Consider the following 13,035-nt stretch of genomic DNA (forward strand, 5'->3'; position numbering starts at 1 on the left):
TGCAGTAATTTGTTGCAGGAGCCATAGTGAAATGAGACATGGGAAAATGGTGAGTGACTGCTAATGGGTATGGGGTTTCTTTTTGTGGTGATGAAAGTGTTTCAAAATTGTGGTGACAGCTGCACAACTCTGCGAATATATTAAAGAACATTGGATGGTATACTTTAAATGGTGAATTGTTTGATATGTACATTATATCTTAACTAGTGGCCCAGTGCACAGATTTGTGCACATTGAAATTAACTACAAGGTGGTCAGCAGGGCAGGAATGGGCTAGACAGGCTGGATACACCCTGGAGCCAACCTCCCACGGTTCCTCTTTGGCTGGCCACACCTGGGGTGGCACCACAGCTCAAAGGGTGTCTATGGGGTGAGTGGGGTCCCTCTGGCAGGTGGGGTCTCTCAGCCTGGCCTGTGGGGATCTGGCCGAAACCGGCTCTCTGACAACCCCCAAGGGGTCCCAGAATGTGAGAGGGCACTCTGCAAAGTTCTGCTGCTGCCAAGTCACTGCAGTTTGGCAGCTCCTGCTTTGAGGATCTTCCCCCTGGTGGTCAATGTGTGTCAGAGGGTTGGACAGTTGCTTAGCCTTTATATATATAGATAAAGCTATTATGTACATTAAAAAAAAACCTATGTAAACAAACAATGCTTTTTTACAGTTCCGTTTTCATTTAAACATTTTTAGTGTTTAAGATTATACAACTCCCATATAGAGAAAACAAAATTAAAACAGGAACACTGTTTCATAAATTAAAAAAAAATCATTAACATATCTAAAATAAAGAATGAATAGAACTTATCAGTGTTTTAAGTTAAAAAATATTTAATATTACCAGATAAAAACATTGATGGTGATAGCTTTATATAGCTCATTCCATACATATCATAACGTAAACAGGCAAAACATTAGTAGGAAGAAATTGAGTAGATGGGTTTGTAAAAGACCTGTTGACCTCACAATAGCAATAAGAGATGACAAATATACAATTCAAATTATTACAAAACTTTTAGATACAATGGGATCAAATATCTCTGATGCATCTTGCTAAGGAAAATAAATCATGTACCTTTTAATCCATTAGAAGTTCAAAATCAACACTGATATTGTATAATTATCAGTACTATTCTAGTGACCTATAAATTTGCTATAAATAGCTTTATTTTTGGCTAGTCAATCATTCCTATTATAATTGGATTTTATTTGAAGTGAGGACTAAAGAGACAATCATTTTTTAAGCCCTGGATAACACAGTGACAAATTAATAATGGGTGCTAAGCTTGACATTTCTGTTTAAAAGATGGCATATATTTAAGTGGATTAAATATATTTCATCAGGAGTTGGGTACATTTTTAAGTCCCAAATGCAATTATGAAGTTTGTGAGAGAGCGTGCACATGCCTCGACTCACTTGCCTTGCTTTTAAAAATGGAACACATTTGGCATTAAAGGGAACACATGAAGACAAGCAAAACTATGGGAGCTAAGCTGCTCCATACTATTTTTTAGTTCTTGACTGAACTGAAACAAACAGCCTAACTACATAGCACTTCTGTGATGTATGAAAATAGAATCTAGAGCCAAGATGAGACTGTTCACCGATGAGCCAATCTCCCACTCTGCCATAGTTATAGTTACAAGTGCGAAATTCATTTAAGAAAAATTCATATTTTTACCAAATGCTTAGTATTTTTCAAGTTTTCTTGCTAGATATATTCATGATTATGTGGACAGCTAAAATGTGGTCTTTGAATTAAGGAACTCTGATTTTATAGGGATCTTTCTTTACTTGAAAGTTCCTTAAAAAACACACAAAACAACAACAACAATAGCAACACCCACACACACACACACAAAGAAAACAAAACCCACCAAACTCAAACTTTGTAACCAACTCTTAGAGCAAAGTATTGGTGGCCATATTTTTGAGTCTCCAATAAATCTTGAAGTCCACTCATTTTTCATGTTTCAAGGGTTTCTTCATTTGCTCCACAAGTATCAACAACACAAATCAAACAACTTGTAACTGGAAAAGCTCGAACTTTGGAGTTGGCAAACCATTTATCTGTTTCAGTATTATATTCAAGGATGTGTCCTAATCGACCCACACCTTGAAAACCAGCCAAGACATAAACTATAGAGCCAACTGCTGCACACTTCACTGTTACACCTTTCCATGGCATCGGTGAGACCATCTTCCACTCATTTAATTTAATATCGTAATATTCCACATTGTCCAGACCACCTTCAAAAGAATGAATAAAATAACATGAGCTACATAAACAATTCTAAGATCTCTTAAAATAATATTTCTTTTCATTTTTTTTTACATTTTATTATGTTAATGTCCAAATATGCAGAAAAGGTGAAGAATCTTATAATGCCACATATCTATTCTTACCTTAACACAACAGACATTCAATTTTTGTCATTTTAGAATCATAAATAATTATGCAAAATTAAAATAAAAAGTAAACCAATCTGGATTTTCCTTTAGATTAACTTTAATACTAGTTATTCAAATGTCCCATTTTGTTCTTGTATTATTTACTTATCTTTCAGCAGTTTATGGAAAATAGCAATGAATAGAGATAACATTTAAGTAATGCTTAAAGGTGCTGACTAAAATGAGGTTTGTGGAATAATCTATAGATTCAGTCCAGAGTGTCCATTATTTAAAGCAATTATTTAAGATTTTAGTATATTATTTAAGAAAATAAAGCTCTGGCCAGTATGGCTCAGTTGGTTGGGCATTGTCCAACCAAAAAGGTTGCTAGCCCTATGGTTTGGCTCAGTGGATACTGGGGACTGAAGGGCCTCTGGGTTCGATTCTGATCAAGGGCACTTGCCTGGGTTGCAACCTCCATCCCCAGTAGGGGGCGTGCAGGAGGTAGCCAATCAATGATTTTCATCATGGATGTTTCTATCTCTCTTTCCTTCTCTTCCTCTCTGAAATCAATAAAAATATATATTTTTTAAAAAAGTTGCCAGTTCGATTCCCAGTCAGGGCACATGTTGAATAAGGAGGCAGCCACCAATCGATGTGTCACTCTCTCTCCCCCTCTTTCTTCTTCTATCTCTAAAAATCAATTAAAAATCTAAAAAATAAAATAAAAAGGTCAAATTGACCCATTTAATAAATTAGTAATACTAGTATTTTCATGCAATGTTTAAAAATGTTAGGAAAGTTTGCCATTCAGAGACTGGATACAAGTCCTAAAACTTATATTTTAAAAGTTTTTAAAGATTTTTAGAAGTTCAAATATTTGTTATTCAATAGTTATATATATATTATTGATTCTTTACAGAGAGGAAGTTGAGTGGGATAGAGAGCTAGAAACATGGATGAGAGAGAAACATCAATCAGCTGCCTCCGGCACACTCCCCGCCAGGTATGTGCCTGCAACCAAGGTACATGTCCTTGACAGGAATTGAACCTGGGACCCACTGAGCCAAACCGGTTAGGGCTCTATAAACTATAAACCATAAAAATAAGTATAATGATGTATGGAATAAACCCTTATATCTTGATTTTGAGAAATGTTTCCATAATTTAAGATAAGGAAGTATCAAATTATTGGGAAAGTTGAACAGCGAATTAACACCACACACCTAAGCCATTCTGACCACCCACAGCAAATATCTTATCTTTTACAAACACCAGTCCATGATTCTTCCTTGCCTCAATCATTGGACACAGCTCAGTCCATCTGAAAAAATAAAAAAGTTTTTAGTGTACTATTCACAGACAATATTAATTTATAAGAAAGATTTGTTATCCCAACTAAGTGCTCACTTACCAGTCACATGAGCACGCACACATACACACACACACATCTGAAAGACTAGAAAACAAAAGCTTTACAGTGGTTTTGAGTAATTTATTTATAGGTGTGAAAATATAGATTTTATTCCCTTCAACTCTGATAGGATATGACATAAAAACATACCTGAGACTATTAACATGTCTTTGGAAGAAATCCATTTCCTTTGGTACACAATAACTTGTAAAATGATAACAAAAAACAAGGGAAAGGTACTGCCTAAGCAGTCAGTCAGACGTCCCCCGAGGACTCCTGGACTGAGAGAGGTCACAGGCCAGACTGAGGTACCCTCCCCCCCACCTCCAGTGCACAAATTTTGTGCACTGGGACCCTAGTTTAATATTTAAGCTCAATATATATTTAAAAAAATGCTAAGCTGTATAAGTTTTAAAATATTCCCTAAACTGAATATAGTCACCTTGTTTTTTTAAAAAAATATTGAGGTTGCAGAATTAATGTTTTCTCTGAAAATATGAACAAAAATAATTTATTGATTTACATTGATACTGCCTGAACAAATTTAGAAGCCTGGAGTTTATATGGTATGGGTCCTACTTTAAGAGATTTGTTAGAAATGAAAAAAGAATTAGGCAGCAGGATGAATGAGACTAGTTTTCCAGTCAGTATGCTGCAACACTTTTGAACACAGGGCTTATGGTAGGTAAAGTAGAGACTGATCTAGGAGGGAGGACAGCTAATATACACTCCAGTGGTGTGTGGCAAGAAGGGATAGATAGTTGAATTGGTGGACATTAAGATGAGGATAAGCCAGTGTGCTCTGGCAAGTACAAAGGTACATTTTGAAAGAAGTAATAAATCTGGATGATTTCATGAGATTGCCTAGTCTCAACACTAGGCAAAAGACAAATTTCAAGATATATTGTGCTCAATTCTTTTTCTAACATTGGTAACCAGATGAGGAAAGTATGAGTAAAAAAAAACTATTGTAACTGCATTTTTGCTTCAAAAAGGAATTACTGATTATGTTCTTTAAACCCTTTAAAAGTAGGAGGGAAGCCGAAACCGGTTTGGCTCAATGGACAGAGCGTCGGCTTGGGGACTGAAAGGTCCTGGGTTCGATTCCGATCAAGGGTATGTACCTTGGTTGTGGGCATATCTCCAGTAGGGGGTGTGCAAGAGGCAGCTGATTGATGACTCTCTCGCATTGATGTTTCTAACTCTCTATCTCTCTCCCTTCCTCTCTGTACAAAATCAATAAAATATATTAAAAAAAAAAAAAAAGTAGGAGGGAAGACTGGTCATATCTATAGATATAAAAGCCTAAGCGACTGGCTGACTGCTCAACCATCCAACCGATAGCTATGATGCGCACTGACGCTCAATGCAGGAGCGGAAATCACAGGCATAGAAACATGGAACAAACTGATGAATCTCAGAGGGAAGGGGGGAGGGTGGGAAGAGATTAACCAAAGATCTTATATGCACACTAGAGGCCACTCAGCCTGGCCTGTGCCGTCTCGTAATCCGGGACCCCTCGGGGGATTTCGGAGAGCCGGTTTCAGCCCGATCCCTACAGGCCAGGCTGAGGGACCCCACTTGTGCACTGGGCCTCTAGTTTTAATTAAATTGTTACTCTTAATTTAAAAAAAAAAAAAAAAAAGCAGCAACTGGAGTGGAAGACTTCTATGTTTTGTAGTCTGGCAATATTTTCTAAATATAAAACTTGAGCACAAGAGAGTTGATGCAGCTCTTTGGCATAACATTTAAGTTGAACATATTTACCCAATATCTTGTTCTGGGTAAAGGAAGAATAATCCTTTTAAAAAGCAAGTGAATTTTCTTATTGAAGTTCTTGGGATATTTTTAAGTATCACTGGGATATCATCTGTGTTCATTTCCTCGCTAGTTTCACATCATTGTACTTATCACCACCCTTAATACTAAATAATTAGCACATTTCCTTTGGCTATATTCAATGGTTTCATCAATTACAAGATCAGAAAAATTGGCTAATCATTTATTTCTTTAGCATTTAGGTTCTGCCTAAGTTATTTTGTTTTTTAAAAAGCAGTTACTTCCCAGTTGATTTTTAAGAATAATTTTATTTAATAAACATAAATACAAACATACTTTCATAAGCACAAACTGACAAAAGGCATTATACCTAGGGTTATAATTCAATACTATTTCCAATTAAACATATAATATTTCTTAAAGGCAAATTTACTACTGATCCTAATTTCTTCCCTCCTCTCCTACATTTCCTGACCTCTAAAAGGAAGTTATTTCATGAGTTTGATCAAGCAATCAGAGGAAGAGAAAGAGAGGGGCTGCCACAGGGTACAACTGAAGCCATTTCTTAAGGTGCAGGGGAAGGGTCCAGGCTGTAAACATTTAAAGCTGTGTGTACATTATTAATATAAGAGCTAAATTCTTCTGTTGGGCTCTTTTTGACACATTTTCCACTGAGCTAACAAATACAATGCTGTGAAACAGAGTTTTAAATCTATACATACGTTTCTGTGGCAGGATCATAAACTTCACAGGAATTCAACACTCGGCCAGAAACATTGTTCCCTAAACTTCCACCGCAAACATAGATTAGGCCATTGGCTTCCACCATCCCATGGCTGCAGCGCTGGGTCAGCATGCTGGGCTTTGTGTGCCAGCTCTCAGTTCTCGTGTCATAACACTCAAATAAATACAGAGCTGAGTTTCCTGGAAAAGAAGAAGGCCCCATCATTCTTGATGGAGTGTGTATGTAGGCTTGGAGTGAGTGACTGTAGAGGGAGTCAGTTACTGGAAGAAAAAATTTAAGGTTATAGAGTCTTTTCTAGACTCAATAACAGCATCACAATGTGGGAACAGTTGGTACAGACCTTGGAAAATATTTACAGAAGGATCTGTGGAGAGACTTATATATTGTAATTACATTTTAGAAAAAAGATTTGGTTTGATTTCAAAAGAAAATTAAATAAGGAATTTTATGGATGTTCTCCAGCCCAGTGGAGCATGATGGGAATTATCCAAACTTGAAATGTTTATATAGAGGGGGAAAGCAATTTATTTACAGGTGGTAAACCCATACCTTAAAATATGAAAACTATCTGATAATATTCTGAGGCTTACTATATAATCTATATATATAAAGAACCAGGGTCCATAACATCCAAAATGACCGAAGGCTCAACTGACTGGAAGTCAGTCCTGTAGTGAGGGCTGGGTTGCTGTAGTGACACAGCCCTGTCTGCTGCTGCCGTGGGCACTGTGACCCAGCACTGACTGCCAAGAGAGCTGAGAATCAGGCCGAGAGAGAGGCTGGGAGAGAAAAGCAGGGTCTGATCTGTAGCCTCCGAGGCAGCTGTTGATGAGCACTTGCCTCTCTCTTTCTCTCCCGGCCTGGCCAGCAGCCGCACATCCACTGGGGCTGCTGATCACCCCTGCCTCTCCGATCATGCCTGTTGATAGGCCTGAAGATGCTGACAGGCATAGAAACTGACGAATCAGAACCTAATCTGGGTGAACTGTGAAGGCAGAACCTAAGGTGGGGGCTGAGGAGGGATTTTAAGGGCAACAGCTGTTTGGTGTAAGGTGTAAGAAAGCAGTTCAATTTTTTAATGACTGGTTTGGCAGTATAGTGTATATGGCTATCAGTCCAGATAAAGGGATTATGTATTTTTGTCTGCCAAGAGCATCTCCTCATGATAAAAAAGGTTCTCCCTCCCCCCATTTAAGCAATCCTAACCTATATATTCTATCTATACTACTAAAAGGGTAATATGCTAATTAGGCTGGGTCAACCAGACATCTTCTGGACAAAGCCATGGTGGTAGGGGCCAAGGCAGAGGCCATTAGGGGCAATCAGGCTGGCAGAGGAGAGCATTTGGGGGCAAGATCAGGCTGGCAGGGGAGGGCAGTTGGGAGCAACCAGGTTGGCAGGGGAGAGCAGTTAGGGGCAACCAGGTTGTCAGGGGAAGGCAGTTGGGGGCAATCAGGCAGGCAGGCAGGCAGGCAGGCAGAGGGGCTTGGGGGAAGCAGGCAGGCAGGCAGAGGCAGATAGGTGAGATCAGGCAGACAAGCTGCTAGGAGCCAGCAGTCCCAGATTGCGAGAGGGATGTCCAACTGCTGGTTTAGGCCCAATACCACATCCCCCAAGGGGTCCCCAATTGGAGAGAGTGCAGGCTGAGCTGAGGGAACTACCCTCCAACCCCCTGTGCACCAATTTTGTGCACTCAGGCCACTAGTCCTATATAAGAAAAGCCTAATATGCTAAGTGTCTGGTCATCCAGTCTGTGGTTCAACCAATCAAAGTGTAATATGCAATGATATGCTAAGACCACTCAACTGCTCATTATGACGTGCACTGACCACCAGGGGGCAGACACTCCGACTGGTAGGTTAGCTTGTTACTGGGGTCCAGTCGTTTGGGACTGAGCCAGACAGGCCGGACACACCTTGGAGCCCCATCTTCCTCCCCACTGAGTCTGCCAACCTCCTGGATCCCTTCCCAGCCCCGATCATGCACGGGTGGGGTCACTCGGCCTGGCCTGCACTCTCTCGTAATCTGGGACCCCTCAGGATGTCAGAGAGCTGGTTTCGCCTGATCCCACAGGACCCCACTGGTGCACAAATCCATGCACTGGGCCTCCAATATTCTGTAACAGCCACTGCACCACCAACAATGCTACTCTTCCTGACTTCTCTCAGTGGTTGTGTGGTAAACCCTGAAATCATGCTGGTCCATTCTTGAGTATATTATCAAGGTACGGTTGTATGTTTCAGTGGTTGAGCATTGACCCAGGAACCAAAAGGTCCTCTCGTTCAATGTCCAGTCAGGGCACATGCATGGGTTGTGGGCTCCATTCCCAGTAGGGGGCGTGCAGGAGGCACCAATTGATGATGTTCTTCTCTTATCAATATTTATATCTCTCTATACCTCTCCCTTCCTTTCTCTCTAAAAATTAATACCACATTTTTAAAAAACTGGACATTTTTTTAAAAAATGGACATAATCCAGGAAGTTGAAGCTCTTTTAAAATACTGATTTATAAAGGAATATGGTAAGCCTTCAAGAAATGGGCTCTAAAATATTACATATACATTTAAATTATGTCAAAAAACATCTGGATAAATAACACCAACTGTTTATTTAAATATGAAAGCCAAGATACTTGGCTTTAAAACACATGCCCCAAACAAAAACACTGAGAAAGTCCTTACCGACTTCAGAACCTCCAGATGTATAAATTTTGCCCTCTGCTGCACAGGCAGCGAGGCTGTCTCTAGGTGTTGGGGGGCCCAGTTTGGAATACCAGCTATCCTTCACCACATTATAGCAGTCCATTCGCTTTATGGGGAAAAGCTGAGAGCCACCCAAAATGTACACAACGTTGTCCCAAAACACGCATGCTGCGTCTCTTCGTTTTTCAAAGGGGCAGCGGATGTCCGTCCAGCTATAATCCTGTGACAGGAAAGTACAGGAAGCTTTCAGTAACAGAAAAGTATAATCAAAAAGGATAAAGTAAAGACAGTTGAGAAAATACAAAACATAAGAATATGTTAATTTACTAGAATACATATAAAAATGTTTGGCTTGAAACTATTATCCAATCATGTGACCCCCCCTTTACCCCCCCATATGTTGGCAGAGGGCAAGAAGACAGTGGCTGCTTTGGGTTTTTCTGGCTCTAAAATAAATGTCAATGTATCATCATCACCCAGTCTTTCCTTCTTTCTGTTACTGAGGGTAATAAAACAGGAAAATTCTAAAATAAGCAAAGTAGTTCATTATTTAAAAAAACAACTTTTCTTCAAATGTGAATATCCTCATCTTATCCCTGCTAGATGTATAGAGCACATGTGTCAAACACAAGGCCCGCGGGCCAAATCCGTCCCGCCAGGCCTTGCAATGTGGCCCGAACAGCGCTGTCATCACTGCACTCCGCTGCGTTTCCATCACAATGACAGTTTATGACTGTTCAGTAAACCATTCGGCCCGCGATTTAGGCTGGATTTTAGATTTTGGCCCCTTCTCTGATTGAGTTCGACACCCCTAGTATAGAGTGTTATGAAGAATCAATGGTTGCCCTGGCCAGAGTGGCTCATATGCTGGTATGATTGGTAGAGCTTCCTATACACTGAAGGGTGATGGGTTCAATCCCTAGTTGGGTGTGTACAGAAGGCAACCAACTACTGCAATGTTTTCTTTATCTCTCTCTTTTTTTCTCTCTCTCACATCAATGGAAAACATGTCCTCAGGTGAGGATTGAAAAAAAAGAAAAAAGAATCACTGGTTAATATAAAGTTTAAACTGCCATTATCCTACCAATGTGTAAAGCTAGAAGGTATTTTGGGGACTGCTGTGAGATATTTTCATTGAGTTGAGTCAGTCAGTGTAGTCAGCCAGATGCTTAAAGTCATGATATTTACTATGAAATACTTAAGTATGGTAGTTCTCCATTATCCATGATGGATTTGTTCCAAGAGCCCCAGTGAATGTCTAAAACTATGGATAGTCATACACTATGATTTTTTCATATGCATACATATGATAAAGTTTGATAAATTAGGCACAGTAAGGGATTAACAATAACTAACAATAAAATAGTATAGTCTCTCTATATAAAATCCTAATATGCAAATAGACCAAACAGCAGGACAACCGAACTGGTCACTATGACGTGCACTGACCATCGGGGGGCACGCATGGAACATGGTGAGCATTGGCCCTGGTGGGATGGCTGAATAGGTGAGATGAGGGTGGGGGTCTGAGGTGGGGGAGACTCAGACCAAGGCGGGGTGCTGGTTGCTGTCATTAGGGTGAGCCTCTGGTGGTTACTGAAAATTCTTTGCTCCCATGTGCCGTGGCCCTGCTGGGAGCTTGCATGCACTGCTGGCGCCAGCCCAGCTCACACTCGCTGCAGGCGCCGGAGCACCTTGATCGCTTGGTGTGGTCATTGGGTGCAAGCAGTGGCTGCTGGCTCTGATTGCCCCTGAGGGCTTCTCCACCTCCCTCTGCTCCTGAGGGGTGATGGGGGCAGAAGCCACTGCTCGCACCTGCTGATGTTCACACCTGCTGCTGGCGCTGGCCTCAATCGTTCCACACCATCAGTGGGTGCGAGTGGGGATGGCACTGTCCGCGCATGGGAGCGGCGGCAGTGGGAGCAGGGCTGCTGGAAGACAGGGGACCGGGGGCTGTGGTGGGAGGGGCCTGGCAAGGGCACAGAGGATGGGCCAAGACTCGCCCCTATGCCCACCACAGCCTTGTAGCCCAAAATTCCTTTCAAGGTGCATGAATTTGTGCACTGGGAGGCCTGGTGCATGAGATTCGTGCACTCGGGAGGGGGTGTGTGTCCCCCTCAGCTAGGCCTGTGTCCTCTTGCAGTCCACAGTCCGGGAAATCTCAGTTGGATATCCTTAGCGCTGCTGCAGAGGCAGGAGAAGCTCCCACCACCACTGCTGCACTCGCCAGCCGTGAGCCCAGCTCAGGGCTTCTGGCTGAGCAGTGCTCCCCCTATGGGAGCACACTGACCATCAAGGGGCAACTCCTGTGTTGAACGTCTGCCCCCTGGTGGTCAGTGCTCATCATAGCGACTAGTTGTTCCCCCGTCCAGTCTATTTGCATATTAGCCTTTTATTATATAGGACGAAAAATCTAACTGAATGTGGAATCTTCTCAAAATATCTTAAAAAAAAAATTTATCCTCACCCAAGGATATTTTTCTCATTGATTTTTAGGTAGAGTGGGGCTGGGAATTGAACCTGCAACCTACAACTGATGTATGTGCTCTTGACCAGAATTGAATCTAGGACCCTTCAGTCTGAGGGCCAATGTGGTTAACCTTTATGTGTTTAGTACATGTGTGTGACACAGGACAAGGCATATGCTTCTATTTACTTGCAATTTGGGCTATAATTTCTCCAGAAATCTTCAAGTTTTTAAATCTTCCAACTCTCCAAATACTGTCATTGGTCATTGTACATGTTAGACAATAAGCTTGATAAATACTAACTATCCTATATAATAAAAGGCTAATATGCAAATTGCCTGAATGGCGGAATGACTGGTCACTATGATGCACACTGACCACCAGGGTTCAGATGCTAAATGCAGGAGCTGCCCTGGGAGTCAGTGTGCGCTCTCACAGGGGGAGTGCCCCTTAGCTAGAAGCTGGGCTCATGGCTGTCGGGCGCAGTGGTGGTGAGAGCCTCTCCCGCCTCCGTGGCAGTGCTAAGGATGTCCAACTGCCAGCTTAGGCCGGAAAGTGAGCCTAATTATAATTATACACTCGCAGACATTCCCCTGTATAAAGTTCTGTCTTCCCAGACCTAGTTAGCTTTTCTTGCTTCTGCTGTAATAATACACCACAATGTAGACTTTTTTGAGTTCAAGTCTCCTTTTCTTTTTGTAGGCTTTTCTGTTAGATATCCTTTCTCTGAATCCGCACCACACTGACGTAGCACATTGTGTGTTCCCGGCTGTGGTGCAATGCTACAGAATAGTGAGATGCTTTTTGAGGTGGGGGGCTGTCATGTTTTCTCTAAATGCCTCAAGGCAGAAACATCAGTCTACCCATTTTCCTGAGAGCAAGACTAACTTTATATAGTCTGTATTCTGAAAACACCCAAATCCTAAAAAAACAGAATCACGACAAGATGTAGGTTTTAATAATCAAGATAACCAAAATCCAAAAGGAAAGAAATACCTTTTATTTTTAAGACTTAAGAGCTATATTTTGGATTATTTTGAGAGGAAGCCATACAAAACGGGAAGACAGGGTCTTAGAGAAAAGGAGAGCAAATGAAAAAAATGGTAAACCACTTGAAGATTTCTTGCAGAAACCTGAAGAAGTTAATCTGAGTTTAAGATGACCAAATTATAGGCACTTTCTCTTAAGCCATTATCTGACATCTTAGTTTCTAAGAGCTGTCAAAAAAAAAAAAAAAATCACAGAACTATGGCAATAATCTATATCGAAAGCATAGATTGTGTCAGATGCCAGAACATTCCTAGAAGTAGTTTCATGAAAAATACATAGGCCCACTTTTGGCTTCATTTATTTTACAAGGTCTCAAAGAATATAGCTCTAAGATACTAATAAACTTGACTGAGCTAGGCTCTACATGAAGCTGTGGGTCTCACAGAAGTCAGATAACCTCTCACAGTGTTAGTTTCCTTATCTGTAAAACCAAGAGACTAGATTATCTCAGGGCCCCTCCCTTTCAGCCCCCAAATCCAATGACGTTGGAGTC

General features: G+C 41.1%; 1 protein-coding gene across 5 annotated transcripts in view; it reads right to left on the minus strand.

The window, feature by feature from the left end:
• Positions 1–803: 803 nt before the first annotated feature.
• The window catches only part of KLHL7 (kelch like family member 7), a 44,506-nt gene continuing 32,274 nt past the window's right edge, over positions 804–13,035 (minus strand). For all 5 annotated transcript variants that reach the window (XM_036429177.2, XM_045577917.1, XM_036429178.2 and 2 more), the window contains 4 exons: positions 9,004–9,244; positions 6,300–6,501; positions 3,611–3,708; positions 804–2,243 (listed from right to left, as the gene is read on the minus strand). In XM_036429177.2, coding sequence (XP_036285070.1) covers positions 1,960–2,243; positions 3,611–3,708; positions 6,300–6,501; positions 9,004–9,244 — 825 coding nt within the window. In that variant the 3' untranslated portion in view covers positions 804–1,959. The remainder of the gene's footprint in view (positions 2,244–3,610; positions 3,709–6,299; positions 6,502–9,003; positions 9,245–13,035) is intronic.

This window comes from Pipistrellus kuhlii, unplaced genomic scaffold, assembly GCF_014108245.1.
Source record: "Pipistrellus kuhlii isolate mPipKuh1 unplaced genomic scaffold, mPipKuh1.p scaffold_m20_p_10, whole genome shotgun sequence".
Lineage (NCBI taxonomy): Eukaryota > Metazoa > Chordata > Mammalia > Chiroptera > Vespertilionidae > Pipistrellus > Pipistrellus kuhlii.